This window comes from Cupressus sempervirens, chromosome 8 (assembly GCF_028749045.1).
Source record: "Cupressus sempervirens isolate cs-2001-9-10 chromosome 8, ASM2874904v1, whole genome shotgun sequence".
In the NCBI taxonomy this organism is placed as follows: domain Eukaryota; kingdom Viridiplantae; phylum Streptophyta; class Pinopsida; order Cupressales; family Cupressaceae; genus Cupressus; species Cupressus sempervirens.
In genome coordinates, this window is record NC_143125.1 from 213,545,668 (window position 1) to 213,569,252 (window position 23,585).

General features: G+C 33.5%; 1 protein-coding gene across 2 annotated transcripts in view; it reads right to left on the bottom strand.

The window, feature by feature from the left end:
• LOC149542262 (Tetratricopeptide repeat (TPR)-like superfamily protein) overlaps nt 1–23,585 on the bottom strand; it is a 361,357-nt gene that overhangs the window by 76,597 nt on the left and 261,175 nt on the right. For both annotated transcript variants that reach the window (XM_089797253.1, XM_089797252.1), the window contains one exon: nt 17,102–17,229. In XM_089797253.1, the coding sequence (XP_089653379.1) occupies nt 17,102–17,229 (128 nt within the window). The remainder of the gene's footprint in view (nt 1–17,101; nt 17,230–23,585) is intronic.

The following is a 23,585-nucleotide window of genomic DNA, read 5'->3' on the forward strand; positions in this document are numbered from 1 at the left end:
TCCCCCACCAATTTCTTCTTTTATTTTTTAATTTGAAAGTAGCGGTCTAGAATAACAAATCGTTACGTTGATTTTGTTTCTTGTGTTCCCTTTGAATTTTGCATTTTTGGAGCATTTTTCACCAAAAAATGATGTCTTGGACCTCCCTTGAAAATGCATCATTTTAAACATTTTTTCTTCAAATTTACTCCTTTTTCTTACCAATTACTCACAACAACAAGTGATAACGTAAAATTTAATCTGACTTCTAAGACCTACTTGCAAACTCTAAAACAATGCATCTAAATGATTTACTACAGTGCAAACCTTAGGTACTGGACTAAGCAAGGTTGAAAATTGGTCAAGCACTCTCTAAGGTGCATTGTTCCTAACTCAACTCGCATACTAACATACCTTTGACACCTTTCCCCAACAACAACGCCAAAACAATAGGCTAACATTGAGGCAAATAATGGAGAAATATTTAATATAACTTCGAATGATTTTCAGCTTGGTCTATTCGTGTCAATCCGGGGGCATAAGGTTGTGAAAGGTGTCCAAGTAATATACGATCAATGGGTGCTAGTTATGAGTTGAGTGATTATGCACGCAGCTACAACACACGAAAAATAAACCTACAACAAACCAAAATAAAACTAGCGACAAGAACTGTCAGTTCTTGGTGACAGGAGCTCAACTGAAACCTACTAAAACAATTCTAATGACAGAAACATCAGAAATAAAAATATCTTTCTAGCAACAATAATTGTAATAATTGTAGAAATCAAACTCACAGATCCAAAGAAAACTAATCTATAAGCAACAAAGGAACATCATGCATGAACAATTGATCTAATACAAAAATCTTCTAAATGCAAATCTGATTTGACTTTTCATTGTCTCTTAATGAAAATGTGACAGGAACTTAGAATCTGACGAAAACTATTACTAATCTATTGAATAATGATCATAGTTTTCTATGTGAATTCCAAATAAGAAATTAACAATACGAAGTATTTTTATTGTATGAATGAAAAATATGATAAAACATTAGTAATTGTAGCATTCAATAATAATGATAATGCAAATCAGATTATGAAACTAACTAGGAAACAATAACCAAATTCAACTATTGATTAAAAAAAAACATTATGCTATGAAAACTTCGAACACACAATACCGAAATAAAAAATTACAGGAAATACACCAGACTAAAAATGTTGGACACTGGATTGATCATCACAATCGATATTTTTATTTCTTAGTTAGAATATATAATTGTAGATCTTGAGCCTTCATTATGCGTGTTATATATATGCAACCTTTAACTACATAGCTACATTGAGTTGGAAGATAGCCACAAATGCAAAACAATAATCCCGATGGTTACATGAGAAAGATAAAAATAGTTTTGCAATCATTTTATGTAGCACAGGACATTTCCATTGGTAAATAATCATACACGTGGAAAACCATCCATGCATTAGGTGATAAAAGTAACATGGAGATCAACACTACCACCGAGCCTTCATTTTCCTTACAAATAGGAGTTGTTGCATTCATAACCAATGCCTACCTTGTACTATATAGCAAATATTGTTATTTGAATTGAATAAATATAAAATGATGGTCGTGGCACATTGGTAACTGTGTAGGATTAATGATGGTTGAATGGTTGAAACCACCATGCTTCCAATTTGCTAATTATAGGGATGGGTTTGGTTAACTAGAAAATAATATATTGTAGTTGTAAAAAATATGCCCTACCCAATGGTAAAAAGGCTATGGTTGCAAGAGGGAGGTCAATGTTTTGTAAACTATTGACCTTCCATTCTATTTATAATGGGCATCGTTATTTGGTTAAATAGAATGTGATATGTGTTTATTTTTAAAACTCATGCATAGTGAAGTGGGAATAGTAATAAATAGGACTAGGGAGGTTGGATGTTCAAATCTCACTTGATATATTTAGAAAACAATATTCTTCTTGATTCTAGCCACAATCTGCTCCTTGATTTTAGCCACAAAGTTAAAATAAGTTTGTTATAACCATAAGCAAATAATATGGAATCGATGGCTTCATATTTTTGTGATCTCCTTCAAATAGAATATTGATTTCCTTGGCACAGTAAGTGTTAAAATACAGATCAGTATTAATTATTCAAATATTTTATCTAAATATTACTCATATATATTAAAATATATGCAACTTAAGATGGGAAAATGGAGGAAATGTGGAATATAGAAATGAGTGTAAATGCATATGGGAGGGATAAATAATGGTACAATTTAGGACATAACAACTCTCATTAGTTAGCATTGATTCTTTAGGCTCTCTTGAGGAGGGGATTGTTATTGGAGATTTGCATGTGATCAGTTGTAATGTTGCTCCATTGTGTAAGGTAGTTGCTCCCTCGGGTGGGACTGATGCACGTATGAAGTCGCCCAATTGTGTTGTTGGTGATCTGGGTGTTACAGGGGACTCAGTAGATGTGGGTTCATGTTCTAGCAACATCTTGATGTGCTTTCCCGATCATAGTGATCATAGCCTAATATATTGCAACCTCTATGGGATAAGAGAAGCAATATGGCTCTAGAAACTGCTTGCGGGGTTATTTGGTAAGCCCTTGAATCCTAGCATTATCCACTGTGACAATCAGAGTTGTATTAAGCTTCCATTGAGTCAAATGTTCCATGATAGATCAAAGCATATAGAGATTCCTTACCACTATATAAGAGACATGGTAGAAAGGAATGTGATCCAATTGGAGTATATTAGTACAAGCTACCAAATAGAAGACATTCTCACCAAGCCTCTCTCTAGAGTTAAAGGTGAACACTTCAAGAAGAAACTTGGTATGATTGAAATGTATGTTATTTAGATTGAGTTTCAAATTGTTTATTTGTACTAATATATATAAAAAGACATTTTATGACTATACTCTTTTGTCATATGTGTAACTTTATGTCTTTATGAGTCCCCTGTGTATACTATTGAAAGGTGATGATCTTTAAGATATGAGCACTTGTATCTAACATTGTAAAGTGACGACTTTACAATGATTAGTTTACTATCACGATGAATATCATGTGACTTGACATTCGTAGACATGTCTTGATAGTATCATCTCTTGGGCATTTTGATACTTATCATGAGACCTGATATTAGTTGCAAATCATTATGTTCCACATGAGATCATCATGGCGGATAAGTGTTTCTATGGATATGCCATGATTGGTTATAATACACATCATGAGACTTCATGTCAGTGCACATAGCATAACTCGAATATATAAGAAGAATGTCATGTGACTTGATATTCTTGAGCATATTATACCCTTAGATATCATGAGATACTTGATATCTCTTCTCACAATAAATGAACCTATTGTACATACTTGGATAGATTTTTATCTTCCCTTGTTAAGAGGGAGTGTTGATTCAATAGCTTCATTCAAATAAATTGGATGATAAAATAATGTTCTAACATACATGCATACATATCATTATATCTTGTTTATATGAACATATACACATGCATATTAGGAATTCAAAACATATACATTATAATCTACTTAAATCTGTTATGCATCTCCTATCAATCTATTCTGATTAATCTGTATTCCATATTATAAGTATCAACTACAAATTAATCATTGAAAAATGTTGCTAATTTATAACTTACCTGAGTCTGTTCCTATTGCCAATCTAAATTGGTTTAATTAAAGTTTGTTACTGCCTAATTGAATCGGCAGATATAACATATAGTTTGAGTGAGGAGGGATGTCAATGAATGGACATGTCTCCACTCATGTGGAGGCATGTCTATTCATTGGGATGCCACTTCAGATCTATATTTATATTCAAACTTGATCGGTTTAGAGAGCATCATTGAAATCTATTAAAGTTCTGATCTCATAGATCAATCATCATTCAAGTGAATTCAGACTTTCTCATAATCAGTATTTCTCAATATTGATTAGGTATCACCTTCAACTTATATCAAGTTCAATACCCTGATTATAATCTGCAAGAAAGATCAGTGGCAGTGAGAATCATATTTTGAAAACAAAAAAGACATGGATAGATCAAATCTGATACAAATTCAATTTCCATTTATGGATTGGAAGTTGGATATTAGGAATCATGATTCTGATTTTGGAACTCTTGGAATTGGAATTGAGAATTGTAGATGCAAGGAATGGAATGGAACTTAATCTTGGAGAGAAAATGGGAATGGAATTTTGGATTTAGGAAAGTGGAATTGTAGTGTTCACTTTGCATTTGGAAGTGGGAATAGAAATTTTGGAATTCGGAGGTGGATTAGGAATTTTTGTTTTCTAGCGAACTATCTTAAGGTAAAATTTTGTGCATCTAAGGGATTTGAAAATCCCCTCCAAGGATGACAGTCTGAGAATTCTTGTTCATTTCTTCTATTCTTTTGAGTCTTAAGGTAAGCTCATGTATTTCCAAATGATTATGAAATTCCCACTTGGGCCAAAATTCAAACATTCTCTTCCTTCGATATGGTTCCTGAGTGGGGTGCCAAGTGATTGTAGTACCCAAGATCATATTCAGTCCACCCCATCTTTCATCCACGGTCCACTTATTTCCTACAATGGGAACAAGCCAGGGACTACAGACAAGAGTGGTAGGCATAGAACACACAAAGTGCAGCCTTATGCTATTCGCATCTCAAATTCACGAGACATTGAGTGAGGGAGCCACATTTTATTAGTAGTCACACCTCCACATCCGCATGGAGTAATCACTTTGGCTACCACAATTTCAATTTTGGTGCAGGATGCAGCCCCTATAGTACAGGAGGCAGTTCTAGCCCCTCGGATGGCAGTGGATGAAGGGATAGACACAGAGGAAGAAGTAGGCAATTTTGGAGTTGAGCCAAATCAGGATGGGCAAGACATCAATGAGATAGAAAGCCTTTTAGCAAAATTTCTAATGGAGGTTGATAATATTCTGCCACCTTCACCTGCATTATTGATGGAGCAACAGGCTGATGGGGAGAGAGAGGAGCTTCCATTAATGCCACAAGTAGAGCCAAAGGTTCTTGCGGTAGAAGCAGGGAGCACTAATATTACATCCCAAATTTTTTCTTCATTAAAAATGATTTTTATAGCTGTTGAGACTTCAAACGAAATTGAGTTGGTTGGTTAAATTGTTATTTATTTTTATTACATGTGAAAAATGTAGTGTTAGTTGTTCGTTATGGTTTCATGTGGAAATTGAGAAGTTGGTTAATCATTACATTTCTTGAGAAATTAAAATAATGGTTTTTGTTAGATGAATGGCAAGTGGTTTAGCTAATAATATGATTATCTGATGTAATTAAACAATTTGAAAAATATGTTATTACCTTGACAAATTGCTTTTGCAAGAAAGTGGCAATGGGGGAAGCATTGCTAGAGAAGGAAAGGGCATGAGGACACCACCTACCATTGAGTTAACAAGTATTGTTCCTAAACTGCCTTGGTCAAGGGAAAACTAGACTAGGCAAGAAAGGGTATACCAAGTGATCACCATGAGCTAACCAAGCCGACATACATAATTTAAATACAAGTAAATACTAAAGCATAAATCAAACTAAGAACATTTGTTACCTTTAAGTGATGGAATGCCCAACATGATCAAACATAATGGTACCCATGGTATTTAAATGCCATTTGTACATGTACATACATTTATATGTATACATGCTTATATTCAAATATGAGATACATGAACATATACATGTACTGGTGTATTGAAATATTACCTATATTTATGTATGTGTTTGTCAATACTACAAATGCATATAAATACAAAAGTACCATTATAGATAGAACATGTAGTGTAAACTCATTCCATTTCCCAATAATATTTTTGTAAATGTTCCATCGACCCTTGATATTTCCAGCTATTGTTTCATCGGTCATTTATCTTAAGTGGCCCTTTTTAATGTGATTATTGAATGTAGCCAAGAACGTAACTCATGTCTTCGTCACCTTTCCTCATCTTTTTCATAACTCCAACTAGGAATGCATATCTTGGAACTGAGCATGCATTTGAAGGAAAAGCCATTCTTTATTTATGTGATTTGCATTCTTATTTGCAAAAACACTTTCTTTCTATTTCGGTGATTGCATTATTATACACTCGTCGTTTCATAATAGTGGATACAATGATCAATCATACCTACATTTTTTGCATTCATATTTCCCTATTGCACACCACTGATTTGCATCCATTATCGAGTTGTTCCTATTTGCGAAAAATTACCATTCTAGTTAGTATTTCACACCTACGAGTTTCTTCCATATTGCGATCATAGTCACAACAAAGTCGGATTTATGTTGCCAAGGAGCCGTTCCAAGCACTACAACCTGCCAGCAAGTCAAGGGTATTTATACCTCTATTATATAAGCGAGGTCATATGTCTACTTGCACTCCTCTTTTCTTGTTAATTGTGATTGATAGCCCTATGTTTGCAAACGATAGTTGAATACTGTAAATAATATTTGAACAGAACTAGACGGATTAGGATCCAAGGTGATGGTTTGCTTCTTTTTATGTTATAACTGTCTGCTAGAGATTGTTCGTATGGTTTTGAATTGCTTGTTGTATATTTATCCATCTCATATCGAAGGTTAATTAATCAAATAAGATAAGATAAGATAATAATATTAATGTCCATGAAAAACCAATAAGGTTTATGGGACTGAGCATACAAACAGAAGAGTCAGCCAAAGAAGAAGCACCAAACGACGGCTAAGAAGAAACAAAAGCAAGAAACAAAATAAGAGAGAAGACAAGATAAGGACTAAGGGTCCTTTCTTGTCACAAAGAAATCAGTAATAGAGGGGTAAACCCGTGACAAGAAAAGAATACCAATTTTGTGCGCTCCTTGTACAGTGACATTAGTCATATGCCCCTGAGGTAAGGAAGAGCATCATTAGAGAATTATTTGAGAATGCTAATAATATGCCAATAAACCTCCTATTATAAATCTATTATAAGCCCAGATTGGACAGAAAAATCATGTCTATAGTAAACAGAGATTACTCAAGAATCATGAGCAGCCACACCGAGATATATCAAGGATGACCACTAAGGTTGAGATGAAGGGTGTGGGCTGATAATCAATAGTTTTATGAATTAACTTGCAAGATGTAATAATCCCGTCATAAAATAAATTATTAATTAAGCTTTGTTAATGGGTTGATTGATTTACTATATCTTGGATCCATTTTTGTTTTAGTTTCCATAGGTAAGTATAGCCGTTGACTATCTTTGTACACCCTCTGAAAGGTTTCCCCAATGGGTATTTAAGCACGGCTTGTAGGTAGTCATTGGTAGGCAATTTGGATTATTTCTTTTGTACTGCAAATTCTTGTTGAGATATTCTATTGTTTGCCATTTCGAAAGTCAAAGATCTTCCCTACTTGGCTTGTTCGGTTTCAGTGGGATTCAACCCTGACCCTATTCCATTGCATGTAATACTTCACTCGGATCTGGCAAATTGAAGCACCATCTTGTGGCAACTATTAACTGAAGGTTATGTGTGTTCAATCTCCATTCTTGTTTGGCATTATCTAATAAATTCGGATCTATTAGTTTATGTATTGCATGACTGAGCATTTTCACATCCGTCCACCATCCGCCGACTTCCTCCCTCCTACTGTACGGACGACAACTTTGCTTTCATTTTGTACTCCACCTCATCCCTACATAGACTCCCTCCGTACATCTCCAAGCACAATCGTACGACCCAAAAACCATCGTACAAGCCTCTAGCAACCACCGTACGACCTTCCAAAAGCTACCGTATGACGCATCCCAAATAACCATACATCACTGTTCACTCCATTCAGTTATACTGTATGACCATCTGATAACTGTTCCCTTCCTTATAATCAGCATCTCTTTTGGGCAATATGATTAATAACTAAATTAATAAACAAGGTTAGTTTAGTTACTAACCAATAGTCGTCGATTTCTTGGAATGAATTAAAGCCAACCTAGAGAGGGACATGTTGTTTCAAGGACATGCCCTTTGGTTGTTGTATTTAGGTAGGGTGTAGATGTGTATAAAGGAACATAGAAAATACAAGTCTGCTCCTTTAGCATCTACAGCCATACATGATTTATTTCAGGGATAAGAATAGATATTATACTAGATTGGTAACACTTCATACAAGTCTGATATACAAAAGATCATCTTCAGCAAGTAGATTAAAGGCATCAATTATCAGTTTGATTGTTCAGAATTTGTAGAAACTTTACATCTTTCATTCCTATTTTTGGAGGCCATGAAGATACCTTCCATCTTTGATTGATCAACTCTTTAGACTTAGTCTTCTCTACTTGGTCATGTTCTATACAATGGAGGTTCTTTAGATCAACAGTTTGGCAGTGTTTGTAGCTTCATGCTTCAGTCGTTCTCTTCATGATCTTAGTTCCCATATTTTGGAACATTTTTTCTATCTCTTTTTGGAGTAGGGTTTTTCCCATGTGGTTTTCTCTATTTCTTCTCTTTATAAAGATTTGGTTATGCTTGGGCACCTCATCAGGCCTTGTTGTCGGGACCCAAATTTTCTTTCAGCAGTAGTTTATAGGTCTTTAACTACTCCCTAAGTTTATCTTAAGGGGGGGTGTTAGAGTAATAAGATATTGTCTTATTAATTAAATCATTTTGATTTAATTATTAAGTCACTTATTATCTCTAGTTTACTTAAGCTAAACTTTAGGCATATAATATCATGCAACCTAGGTTTTACCTGTTACGATTTTGACCTCCTTTATAAGGACAATCTCTCTTTGTAATTAATTGATTAACTTTTGATAATAACAATTTCTTTTTTTGCTCATTAAGAATGTCACATCTGTGGATCTAGCAATTCCAGCGTCCATAGGTTTTGCTTCTCTCTTTCTGTGACAGGTGTTTGCATGCAGGTGATTCTTGGGAGCCATAGGGTTGATCTTTCATCAACTTCAATAGTTATCTCTCTTTTCAAATCCTCTTCATCGATCAATTGATGCATGATACTCTACACTATTAGCAAATGTCTCGCCAATTGGTTTGACATTAATGCCAACATTTAACAATTATTCCAATTGTAGTGTCCAACAAATACTTGATATACAAATGATAATTTTTAAATTAAAATATTCAACTCAACTATTATTATAAATGAGAAGAAGAAAATATTTTAAAAATTAAACAAATGAAAGAGATCATAATTCTTAAATTTTCCAAATTTCTTAAAATCTATAAGATAAAAAAAATTCATGTTTGATAGGTCAAATAAGTAGTGATTATAACCTAATCAAGGAATATTTTTCAGTATTTGATATTGAAAGTTGATTGGGAAGTTATATATATTAAATCTAAAAGGGAACATCAAACTAACTCCAGTCACCTTCAATCTCTTTATTCATTATCATGATAGTTAGCATGTAGTGGCACATATTAGTAGGTGAGTTTACTTTTTGGCCACACATGAAGAAAGATTATCAATTAGAGCTTGCCCAAACTAAAGATAAACATAACAAGAGTTGTGTAGAGCTTGAGTCCTTCTTGTGCAATGACTAAAAGCTATGCAAAGCACGTGCATTTGTCTATAGAAATTGTTTATAGGAAGGGTTTCAATCCATTTCGATGTGATTACTAAGGGCTTTGCAGATGTATTTGGACAGTTTGAAAATAATTTAAATGTGAATATAGAATTTTGTGAGTAATAGAAGATATAAGAGTTGAAATAGCTGATCAATCATAAAATTGTTAAGTTAATCCTAATAAAAGTAACGTATAATGAGTTAATCTAAATCTGATTTTCTCACTTTTTTTGTTTATTGAAAATTGATGGCTTTTCTCCGTTACAATATCCTATTGGCTAATAACTAGCACATGCTTGATAGTTACTATTCTTGTATCTTGTATGTAGAAGTGAGAGCTATGCTTTACTATTATATGAATAGGGTTACGCTTAAAAGAGAAATATAGTTAAGAGAGTTCTACAATATCTCTACTCCTGCACTTTCTCATCCTGATGATGGATCATGTAGTATGATCCGAAACGTTGATGGTAAAAAAAGTGCACACAATCAAATCCAGAAGACCAATTATTTACAAATGGATTGTGGAAATTTGATAATGTTAAGAGAGTTCTGTTAAGATTTATCTCATAGTAGCCTAAACTCTAATCGTATCTGTCTTTTAACTCTACAAAATTTTAAATGATTTATCATCATTACAAAATAATTTTAAAATGATTTTATTATTATTTATTTTAATAATGTTTCTTTTATTCTATAATGTTATTAAATTAATAATACTTATAGATAAAACTAAATTACAACTATTACTATTTTTTTTAACTATGTTTTGATTAAAAAAATCTAATATTATTCATAAATAGTGAGATAATAATATATTGTAAAGACAATATAAAATAATTATTGTGGAAGAAATAATATAGAACATAATAAACAATAAAGAATATCCTTTTTAAATATAATGATGAATAATATATTATAATTAACTATGGAAGATGTTCTTAAATTTTTATTGATAAATTGTCCTTGTTTACTTCTCTACATCCATCTTTATGTTTTTCTCATCTACGCATATAGACACTCCTTTCTCTCTCCATGTCTCTATCACATCTTACCTCTCTTTACATTTTTCTCCTGTGTATTTATAGTTTATTTCCTCTATAGACCATCTCTCCCTATGTTTTCCTATATTTTTTTTTATCTCTCTCAATCTTTTCACCTCTATATCCCTCTTTCTTTCTTAAATGTTATTCATCTTACTCACTCTCCCCCGACCTCCTCACTCCCTCCTTGTCCTTCATTATAACTATAATATCCCTCTAATTATACACTCATTTCTCTCTTCCTATCCTTATTTCTCTTACCCCTCTCTTTAACATCCATCTCTCATTATTTATATTGTATTTTGTCTATTTCCCTTTGATCTTTTGTATGCATCTATCTATATATTATCTATCACCTCATATGTTTTTATCATTCTATTTCTTCTTCTTCGTACTCCCTTCTCTACTCTTCCTATTTATTGCCCTCGTGCTACCTTTTTCGTTTCCTTCCCCTTCATATTTGTGACACACTCTCTTTCTATTTTTCCATCTCTATTTTTTATCAATATCAATCTCTTCACCTCTTTATATCTCAACTTTTATCATATTATTCACTCCCTCTGGCCTCTCTCTCCTTATCCCTCCATATATCTCCTTTCTCCTCTAATTATCACTACTTACATATGAAATGTACAACCTACCCTTTTTAAATGCACACAATATTAAAATTGTAAATGAATAGACACCTACAAATCTATTGAAAAATATAAGTTAGACGAATTGACAAATACATTGAATATATTAAGAGGCTTCTACATGATTACTTGGAATTAATAAATATATTATTTATATCCAACAAATAAGATTTTAAAATCTCCTATTATCATTATTATTATTATATTATTGAAATCATGATATTATTACATTTTACATAATGTTATTATTAATATATGATTTCATATTATAAATATCTTAATTATATACTTGCTCATTGAAATTAAAATATTTTCTTTTCTTCTCCAATTCATTTATTATTGTATTTTAATAGACTTTTTAAGATTTAACTCGCAAGAAATTTAGAAACCAAAACTATAACTATAATACCATACATTTAAGCTCTACAAACATCTAATACATTAAACAATAAGGGACCAATGGGTAACCAGTGATCAGGCACACAGGACCAATAGGTAATTGGCTATCACGCACATGGGGCCAACGGGTAAGTGGCTATTAGGCACATGGGACCAACAAGTAACTCGCTATCAGGCACACGAGACCAACGGAACATTACACAAGACAAACATGAGTAATCAATACTAAAAAAATCAGTAAATGGATATAAGCAAATAAATTTAGACCGACTTAGCTCATGGTGATAAAGGGTATATTCTTGTTGTTAAGTTGAGCAGTGGATGATTGGGCACATAGTATCCATGTAAATTCCTGGCCAGGGTAGCTTTAGTGGCTTATGATGCTGCTATGATCACCAGAGGTCAGGATAGCTTATTGTCAGAAGGATAAGTTGATAGAAGGTTTTCACAACCTAGCCAATTGTAAGTTGACACTCCTAACACCAGAATGGTCAGTGGTAGGACAGGGATGTCTCATGCCTAATCTCAAGTAGGGAGGGCATTTCTCAATTGAGATTGTGTGGGGATACTTAAAGGTCTGTGGTTGAGGGGTTAAGCCCCTAGCAATGCTTCTCCTCTCCACTAGATGCCAAGACTTGCACAAGACAAAGATATGATCGACATTCAAGTTATCTTTATCAACAGTTATTTTTACTTTTATTTACTTGCAGTTTCAATTGATGATATTGTTAAATTAGTTACTCTCTTTTCAATTGTCTAGGAATTAATTAATCTATTATAACCATTGATCTCTTTCATATGAATATCTATAGTAGTTGTTATAACTGTCTTTCATGTGATTATGAAAAGTAATGTATCTTTTACTTATATTTAATTGTTAAATTAGGAATGGGAAAAATGGCTTGTTACAACTGAGGATACCACATCTCTCCACAAGGGAGTGACAAAAGCTATTAACTAGGGCATACTAGAAACACTAGAAGAGAGACTTCCATTTCTGGACTAAGAGCATCTACAGCTATGACATTAGCATGATCTGTGGAAGACCCTTCTCGAGAGTTGGACATGGGTCCACTTACCATGGTGGCATGGAGACTCCTTAGATTCCTAGTAGAGAATATGAGAATATGAGATAGATTTTAGGGAACATCTAAAAGTGTACAAACGGCCACAGATGAAAGTCAAGAGATGTTAGAAGCATGGGGCAAGCCCCACATTCTTGCGGGACAAGCAAGAATGATGAGTACTCTCTACCACATAAAGAAGACCTTTTGAGATACATTTCTTCAACTACAATGGATGAAAAGGGCAGCACAAAAGGCAAAAGAGGGGCACACTTTGGCATTGGAACAAGAAGCAGCCTTGGAGGTGAGAGTGAGGTAGTTGGAGAATGAGCTAGCACAAGAGACAGTAGCTCGTGTAGGGAAGGAACAGCTAGCAACTGCCTTGGCGAAATTGGAGAGCACTTAGAAGGATTTGATGGATGCATTGAGATTGCTGAAAGCAACACAAGAGAAGTAGATGATACCAAAATGGGATATTAGGCTTCTTTCTAGCAACTTTCATGTGTGACCTCATCACTCTTGGATGTCGAGTCACCCTCCTTTGCAGTAGATTTGACTTGTTTTTGTAAACATCAACCATTTTTGTTGTAGTCCTTTGGAAGACAACTTCCTTTTACATTGGAGGGGGCAGAGGGATGCATGTTGGGGGGTGGGTGGGGGTAGGGTAAATTTTAAGAAACCCCCCTCAGAAAAAGATATAAATTATTGGCGAATCTTTCATTATTTTGAAAATCCAAGTTATTTTTATCGGCAAATCTCTCAATTTTTTTATTTTAAATATTATTTACATTTGGCGATTAGTTTGGAATCATATTTTTTGAGTAGAAAAAATTGGTGAATCTCAATAATAATAGGAAGTTCGATAATTGTCAAGGAATATTACAAATCAAAATTGAACATGTTTTATCTCATGGAAATTATGAGGATAATTACATTATATTTTAAATGAATAGTGAAAACTAAATATTGGTAATATATCCCTAAAGTAACTAATAATTATGATTATTATTGGTGAATTAATTTGATTTTCTTCGATAATATATAATATTTGGATGAATCAAATCTAATCGTGTATTGAACCTTTGAGTTTAGATTTTTTAATAAAAATAAATTATTTAGTGATTTTAAATATTTTAGAACTAAATTTAATAAAAATGTGGCGATTTAGGTTGCATTAAATCTTGGATTTTTAGCCAAATTACTAGCAAAAATTTTCTAAAATTCGCAAAATTATGAATATTCACCACTAAAAAATACCCTAGGTGGGGGCTTTAGCCATAGTTTAGTGGACAAGAATAATACTTATGTTTTACTTATGAATGTCAGTGTAATGGTTGTTGGTTCTAAGGTAGTTGTGCGAAGTTGGCGATGGTTGGCATACTGAACCTACCATTGAGCACTTTATATATAGTTGGATGATACTTAGAATGAATTATTGATATTATAATGTTACATGGAAATAAAGTTTATCTTTTTGCCATTGTTATTCACATGAATTCTATTTCATTACTATGCTCTTGATGCTACTTTGTGAATATTTATGTTTACTTTGTGCAAGCAAATAAACACATCATGTGGGGAGCAAATAAATATTGTCTAGTGTCTCAGTGACTATTATGTATATTCAAGTAGGGAATTAATAATTTTTTATTGAAGTCTTCAAAAATGCCTATTTTGTTGTCAATCTCATTAACAAAGAGGAATAGCTATGTAGATCGATAAATAGTTATGTTCTAGTTCACCCCTAGCTAGGATACTAATAGATGAAATTGTCATATGTGTTGTCTATGTAAGACATGATAATTATGAAAATGCCATTTCTTGCCAACTATGCCTTCACTTGCACTTGATGATATGATTATTACACCATGCCAACATTGCCTATATCAGTCCTTGTATACTAAACAAGTTGTTTAATGTATGAAACAAGATAATCCTTGATTGTGTCTTTGAATATCATATGCAAATATTTGCAACAAGGGATATGTACTTTGTAGATCTTATGATCATGACTCATCACTGGCCTATTACTTTCTATGACTTATAGTTCCATGAGTGTTTGAGAGCAACACCAAAACAAGGTTGAGGGTAAGTCCTTTCTGGAGGTCTAGGGGTGAGAGATAGAGGCAGAGAGAGAGATTTAGATCTCGGGGGAGAGAGGAAAGAGTAAGATACAAAAGGATAGAGAATGAGAGTGATAGATAAGTCTACAGTTCAGGGGAGATAAAGAGAGTGAGATGGAGAGAGCACAAAAATGATACTAGAAGCCTACTGATTACTGAAATTTGACAAAGTTTGAAAATCCATATAAAAATTTAAAACCTAGAATTTGCATCTTCACTTCTAAAGATCTGAAAGCACTCTCAAACATTCTGCCAATATATGCTTGAAATATAATTTTAAGTATAAGAAAGAAAAAGTACATTGAAATGCATGCTGTACATAAATGATATAATATATGTATATATTCTAATGAAGAGAATGAGTTTGACTTGAAGTCAAACATGAGGAGAATTCTAAGTGAGCATATCATAAACCAAACAAGCATTGTAAGGTTGTAATTTTTTATATGAAAAAAGGTAACTAAAATATTAGCTAGACCCTTTACAATTAGGCTTTTCTAATTTTTTTTTAACTTTTTCTAAAACACTTTAAAATTAAGTTTTTCTAATATTGTTTAAGATCGTTGACTGTGTATTAATGTGCTGACTCTGAAATGGGATACTGATTATGTTACTCATGCATCACTGAGTTGGATCGTTTGGCTTTCTATTCTCCTTGATGGGCTCCTTATTGTCACTCAAACTTCCATCCTTCCTCAATATTTCTAGCAGTTGAATATAGGGAATGAAGGGTCTGCGTATTGGTGATTTCTGGCACCTTATTTTTCCTCCATCCTTAGTGTAATACAATATGTGCAATATGATCCCTGCCCATTTTTTTCGATCCTCTCCTAAATAGGTGTGGTTCGGAGGAGACATGCTTCTTCTCAGATATAGAAGATATATCAATTTTAGTTTTATTAGTATATTTTATAATTGTTATATTTTGATATAGAGTTTATTATACTTTTACGTTATATTTAAATGTTTGATTTGATTGTATATAAATATAATATTCAAATAATTCTTTATCAAAATATTTGATGAATTGAATCTATTCAATCTTGGGATTGATTAGAATAATAGTTGTCTCATTATTTCTTTTTCTCTTAATTGTTTTTTTTAATTGTTTTTGATCGGTAGACGGCCGAAGCCTAGATTAATTATTATTAATTGTTGGACTTAATTATTATCATATGTTAAGCGAAGGTAGATTCGAACCCAAGACCTCACACATGAGAGGCTCGCAAGTTACCGTTGCGTTATAGGCTTTTACCTCTTTGTCTCTTAATTCTTATTATTCACTCATAATTAATTATTATTTTACTATATCAATTTATTATACAGATTTTACGTATTACTTTATTTACATTATATTTATATTATTTATTTATTAATTCACTATATCAATTACATCATAATCATATATAATATATGATATGATTGTATCGATTAGTATATATGATATCATTTTCCTTATTACATTTATAATATATAATAATAACGTATATTATAATTTATCATTATCTATTGTATTTTTAATTTATTTTAATTATTGAAAATAGGGGGCATGACATTCATGCCTTAGTCAAATTTGCATCTTTGCCCTAATTCAAGCTTTCTTCTTATTCCTGTTTGATGTGTTGAACAGATGTCATTTATCATGCAAAGAAATTGATTAGAATCTAAAACTATGCCATGATTAAAATTTAAAAACAGGGGTTATCAATGGCTCACAAAAAGAGGAAAGAAAAAATGACTCAAAAAATGACAAGAAGGAAAATTCTGAGTGGGTAGAACAAGGTACATGCATATACATTTAGTTACAACACAAAAAAGATAGAGTGAAGGAATTCTAGCAGCTGAAAAACTGATCAAGAACTAAAAAATTAAAACAAAACAATAAATACAAATTAATAACATCCTCAACTGCTCAAAGCTGATCACAAAAAACTTCTAAATACAGAGAATCTCCATTTTTGGATCCATCATAAAAATAATAAGAAATTCATAAAAATTCATTGAACATCATGATTAACTACAAATTGTTTTTTGTGAGAATTGAAACTAAGTTAGACCAATAATTATTATTATCATCCACAATGTTCTACAAATTTGTGTGCAACTAATAAGTCCCATGAAAACATCACCCCAAAATGAAGGTCAACATACCAATTAGTGTGATTGTACTTAAAGCAACTTAAGAGGTCAAAAAAATCTCAATTATTAAAATCATTATTGTATGGAGTGAAGAAAAGAATGTCACCTTATTGCACCACTAAGTAATTCCTTTGCTTTTTCAAGTTCCAGCTCAGCTTCAATGGCATTCGTCCTTTCATTTTGACTAGCTTTTAGCATGGCTACTCTTGCTATGTTAAGCATGGTCCTACCTAGCTACAAATAAAATATACATATAGGAATTCATTTCTATTGCAAAAATGCCTCAATTTACCAAGATTTTCAGTTTGCACTTAGCAAAAGAAAGAAAGAAAGAGAGAAATTTGTATTGACATCCATATATGACCAAGGAAGGTCTATGGTAAAGGACAACCAGTTATAAAAAAGTATCTATATAGAAAAATGCAAAAGCAGAATTAAAAAAAGAAACCAAACGAGACTTTAATTATGAAATAATCAAAAAATCAGAAAGCAATCTAATCGACAAGTTAGAATAATGAAGAAAGCAATAAAATGATAGGAGTTATAAACATTGGGAAGGAAGCCAAGAACTGCTTATCCCTGTCAAGTTGATGGCTATAGTATAATTGTAAATGGAATTAGACAAATATAACATATGGGTACTCAAGATATAATTATGCCAATAACAATATAAATATTCAAATCAAGATCAAATTATGTGGATATTGGTGGGATGGAGAGCATTGCTAGGGTTTCTTCCATCAGTCGATCCTCTAACTCCGTGGATCCCTGTTCTTCAGTTATGAGGAAAGATCATGCAGGATCCCCCCCCCTCCACCAGGTGTTGTCCTCCAACAAATGCTAGCAAGCCTCAGATCAATTTTAGAGAAAAAGGTTGAGGTCACCATCCAAGCAGCAGCTAGAAAGAACATTGCTCAGCCCCTACAGAACTTTAGCAAATCTGTGCCAGCAATGAAAGATAATTTGATCATCATCTTGGCAATAATGGAGCTCAAGACAAATGTCTCATCTCTCCATGGTTGAATACTGATTTGCAGATTTCTGAGATTGTAGCTTCCCTTGGAGAATTCGCATGCATGGGCTTGAAATCAGGAAACCGATGGTGTCTAATATCAGATACTATGCAGAAGTTTATTGTGCAATTTTCTTTGCAAAGAATCAGACAGAGAAAAGATTTTGGGGAGCAGTCCCTACTTTTCCTAAATTATTGAAATCTTCATGAAACATTAGCACCTTGGCTTCAAACCAGTAGATGAGATCCCAACTACTACCTTTGCTTGGATAAAATTGTATACCTTACTGCATTAATCAGTCCAAATATGTCTTTCATTTTCTGACCAATTGTATAGGAAGGGTGATTGACACATCAAGACCTCAAGTGAGCAAAAGTCTCCCAAGCTATGCAAGAATTTGTGTTGAATAACTTGAATTGCTCTTAGCAAAGCTCCTACTTGTGATCTTCCCATTTAGAGCCCAAGCATTTTTGAAGAAAAAATAATTTAAATAATTAAAGCTTTCTAATTTTTTTTTGGTCGGTAAATGGCATTAGCCTTGATTTTTATTAATTTTAAAAACTTTACATTTACCTCCATTTACGGCGGGCATGGGAGGAGAAGAATGACCTCCAAGGGGATTCCCATTGATGTAAATAAATTCATGACAAGGGTCATGATTACAAATGGATCTCCAAGGGTATACCCTTGATACATGGTGCAGTTCATGTCAACGGTCTATGACCATGGATTACAATTACATTTTATTGTTACATATGTGGCTCATGGCCATAGAATACAATTCACTATTACATAAGAGATCGAGGTTCTATCGTTGATGAATGACCTAATTCATTAATGCATACTGCAATCTGCCTTTAACAATATTCCTTTTTAACTCTGTTGAGAGTGTATTAGAACTTCGAATGACTGTTGTCAGCCTGAGTCTAATCTTAAGTGATATTTTCTCTTGGGCCCTGAAACTGATTAGTATTCTCAGAAAAATACTTTTATTTAAAACCTCATATTTATCTTCACTTGGTGGGATCTTCCTCTAAGCCACTAACCATTACACCAATACACTAGCTGAATATGCATTAGAGCCAAATGCTTGTGGATAACAAAATCATAGTTGGTATTGAGCAAGCTAACTATTTAGTATTGAAACCCAATCTTAAAATTATTAAAAAAAGAAAGTATAATCATAGTTAGCCTGGCTGTACTTCTTAATGCAGTGATATTTTGATGTTTACCTTGCAGTCCTGTATCGGATATTAGTAGCACATCATTCATATTAATAGATGATTATATATAATAAAACAGTTAATATGTTCAGACAAGTGCCCAATTCAAAAAGTAGCGACCTTATGTGATGTCCCCATTTTCAGCAGGCTCCTTTGGTTGGCTTGGTCAGTTCACCATCACGACCCTCGTGAGCTGACAATAGGATTTGAGGGTCTCAGTTGTGTGGTTATAGGTGTTCTAGCAGCCTATGGTGTGTTTTGGCTCCGTTTGAGAGACTTACTATTTATAGTGAGTCAATTTGTTGGTTCCTATTAGCTCAGTTGAGTTAGAAGAGTTGAGTGATGCTCACAGTTTTTATTTCAGGCTTCTAGTTTGGGTTCTAAGAATCTTGGAAGGAGTGTCTATTTATCATAGTAACGACAATCGCGTGAATTGGCGATTCAGCAATAAGATTCAAGGTGGGCAATTTTTTTGGAGTTAGGAATCGCCACACCCGATTTTTTTGGATGAATCGCATGAATCGCCGGTATCGGCGATTCATCAAAAAAATCGCATGAATTGGATGGAAAAATCGGCAAGAAATCGCCCGTGGCCAGAAAAGTATGGAGTTGTAAATTTTAAAAAAATAAGTTGTTTTTTTTACTTTCTTTTTGACCTATTCTCTTTGTTATAACCCTAAAGGGCCTTCTATTTGTTAAGCATGACTAGAAGAGAGGAAAAGTGAGAGAAAAGAAGAGGCTTGAGCTGTAGCCTTGTTTTTTAATTTTGTTTACACTGTATAGATATTGATAGTGATACTAAATCATTGATAGACATACATTTCAAACTTTCATGGATCTTCATCTTAGATTTATACATACATTTATGATTTGATGTCTTATAGATCTTCATGATTTCATCTTACATACATTCTATGATTTGAATCATTATGATCATTTGATTTTTATTTACTTCAGCTAGCCTACAATTTACATTTTAGTACATGATGATAACATAGTTACGTATGTGATAGATTTTATGTTTCATGTTTATGTGTGTTAAGTTTTAACTTCTATTTGATGATGTTATAGTGTGTTTAAGCTCGATAAAGGGTGCATGAAATAAGTCTTAAATTGTTAAAAGCTCTACATTTAAAGGGTTTTTTCAAATTTGCCGATTCACTGGCAATTCACCCCCGATTCACGATTTGATTCAGCCGTGCCGATTCCGATACGATTCCAATTCTCATTACTTCGCTATTTATAGTAAGTCACCCCGTCAAGTTCATTTATTGTCTTTCTTCATCAAAATCACTCTAGTGTTGTCAGATTTCAATTCTGATGCTTCTTTAGTTGTTTTCGCAAGATAGGTGAAGTATTAATATTATTCATCTAAATATGTTGACGTTATTTTTGTTGGTGGTGTATGTTGGTCACCTTAGTATCATAGGTCGTTGGAACTCGGAACCCAGATGAAAAGTTTTAAATCGTGGGCACAAGAAACAATGGCCTTGTGTGTCAAAATATTTAGTTATGGTGGAAAAGGTCATTTTTGGGAGCCAAAAGTAATTAATAATTATATTATATGGCATTTTATTATATTTTAATGTTGTGTTGAGGAAGCTTCTTAGCTGAAGATGCATTTAGGAAACTTTGTGCCATTTGGAAATTATAAATATGAGCCCATTTGATAAGAAAAACATCCCGGTTAATTTTTTTCGTTGCCTAAATTTCAAAGTTGCTTTCCTTTGCCCTTGCTGAGGTATAAGGGTTTGGTGCTCTTTCTTGGAGACTGATTCTCCTTGATTTATCTATACAATTGCAGCTGAGGTATTGCAATTCTTACTTCTTTACTGTGGCATACTATTTGTGAGAAGTTGAAGTTCATTGTTATGGTGGTTGGAATTCTGAAGTGATAGGGTTTAAATCTATTTGCACTAGGAGTGGCTTTGAAACTTAATCAAATCGAGAAGTCTATTGTGGAATGCAATCTTGCTATTGGGTATTCATTTATTGTGGATGTTGGTGTTTGAAAGCAGATGATTTTACTATCCACTGTTGAGTGTTAATGAATTCTGCATATTGGCATAAAGTTGGATGCCAAACTCCTGTTGATTGGCGATTATTACACAGGTCTGTAGCTCCGTTTGGCAAATTGGAGACCTGCGACCCTTATTTAGTGGCCTGTGAACACTTACTTGGATCTGAAATTACACAGCAAGGCATGCAATTAATTACATTTCATCTGCAAATCAGTTCAAGAAGCCTGGGTTTCAAATTCAGTGACATGTGATTTGAAATATTGGCAGCAAATGATATTGAAAAGCTTGTGAACTCCTTGCTGGAGGTCTGCATTTTCACTTGGATGCTTGTACATCACTGCTAGCAGCCTGTGAACTCTATTCTAGAGGTTATTTAGGAAGCCCTGTGTCAAGAACTGAAAGAAATCATTGGAAGATGATCATTGGGTAACCAGGTTCTTTAAGAAAATTGCAATTCTCTCTTTTCCAATATAGCCATAGTTCTGAAACAGTTATAAATGAGTACTGAATTGATCAATATACATTTTGCATCATTCAAACAAGTATTTCAGTGTCATGCTATTTCCTATTGAGAATTACACAAACTATATTTGTAAAAGTTTAGATTTGTTGCACAGTTAATGTAAGTTATTCACACCTATTGGTAAACTCAATTAGAACTGCATTCATTAGCAGTACAGAGTTAGCCAAATGTCTGACAAAATGCCAAAATACTGAATTTGTCAATCAATTGGAGTTGTTGAAGTTACAGCCAGGACCGGGTTGTTACAACTTAGTCCTTGCTCTCTACATGCCTAGTCCTGTGCAGCTATTTACTATATACAGGCTGGAACATATTCTAAACTATACCTAAGGTATCCCTTATCTTAACTGGTATTGTTTAAAACAGAAGATTAACAGGCTTCCTTGACTCCTTTTTTCATTTCTTACTAATTACTAACTCTTCATCCGAGTTATCCTCCAAGAACTAAGGTTCAAAAATTTTCAGGTTCTTTTTGTTCCTCCTTCGTCTCTAGAAAGAGTTACAGAGTTTTATCTGCGCGACTTAAAGATCTGTCATTTTGTAAGATAGAGGAACCATAAAACTCTCTGCAGATAAGTAATGATACAACCATTCAGTATTTTCATATGGCCTTACATTAAGCCAGTAAAGCAGAAAGAACAGAAATCTTTTAATTTCATGCCAGTGTATTTTAAAGGTGGTCTTATCTTTTGAAGTATCCCAAACCGGATATTTGCTCAGTTTTTCCCCAAATTATAATCAGCACTAAAAATATGCAGATGTATTACAAAACACAATAGAAAATTGTAGATTAACTGATAGATATTAGCCCGTTCTTTCTCAAAATGATACTCAGGATTCAAGCATATTAAAATGCATTACAAATCCACAATAAAAAACCAAAAAACTCTCATAAAACTCCTTAAAACAACATTATTGAATTATACAACAGAAATACAAACAAGGATTCAAAATCTAATCTTAAACACAGAGTTCACAGTCAGATTGGAACACTCAGAAAAGAACCTGTAAGTGCATACGAGACACCTGAAATGACGTCTCCACAGTCAATGGGTTTGCATCCACTGTCTACCAGCGCAAGGGGCCACATCCTCACATTGGCTGAAAGTTGAAGCTTTCTTATTACTCTCCCAAGAGAAAACATGAAAACTGAATAATAAATCAAGCATATCTAGGAATGAGCCTCTTTCCCTTTTTAATACACAAACTGAGACTCTTTGACTCCCCTTTGGCTTTCGTCTTATTCCCCTGTGACTCTTCAACTTCCCTCTGGCTTTTTGTCTTATTCCTCCTCAGCCTTTAGCCCCCCTTTATAATATTAAATTGCTCCATTTTATTCCAACTCCCATAGATAAATTTTAATATTATAAGGGTATATCTGAAAATCCTCTAATCTCCCAAAAAGGGACATTACAAATCTGCCCTCCTCAAAATTGCTTGTCGTCAAGCAATTAATACTAGGATCCCATATAAATCTGTAGGTAGCTCTATAGCCTGATCGGAGAACAAGTCCGGTCATACTGTGAAGCAAGGTATGAAACTGCAATCCATCCATCAACCAGATCCCTGGATCCCGTGTTAATCCAAGTAATGTCACTACACCTAAGGGCGGTAAAACTCTAAGTCATCGTATCCAATCTCAAACTGAGTAGAATTGCGACCCAACTCTCAACAAGCCATAGATACATACGGCCAACACTTGGATCCCAAACACTGATGACATAATCTGCTGACATGATAAGATAAAGATGTATCCAGAAGCTATGTATACCCCAGTAAGCGGTGACAACCCATCCTAAATAGATGATGT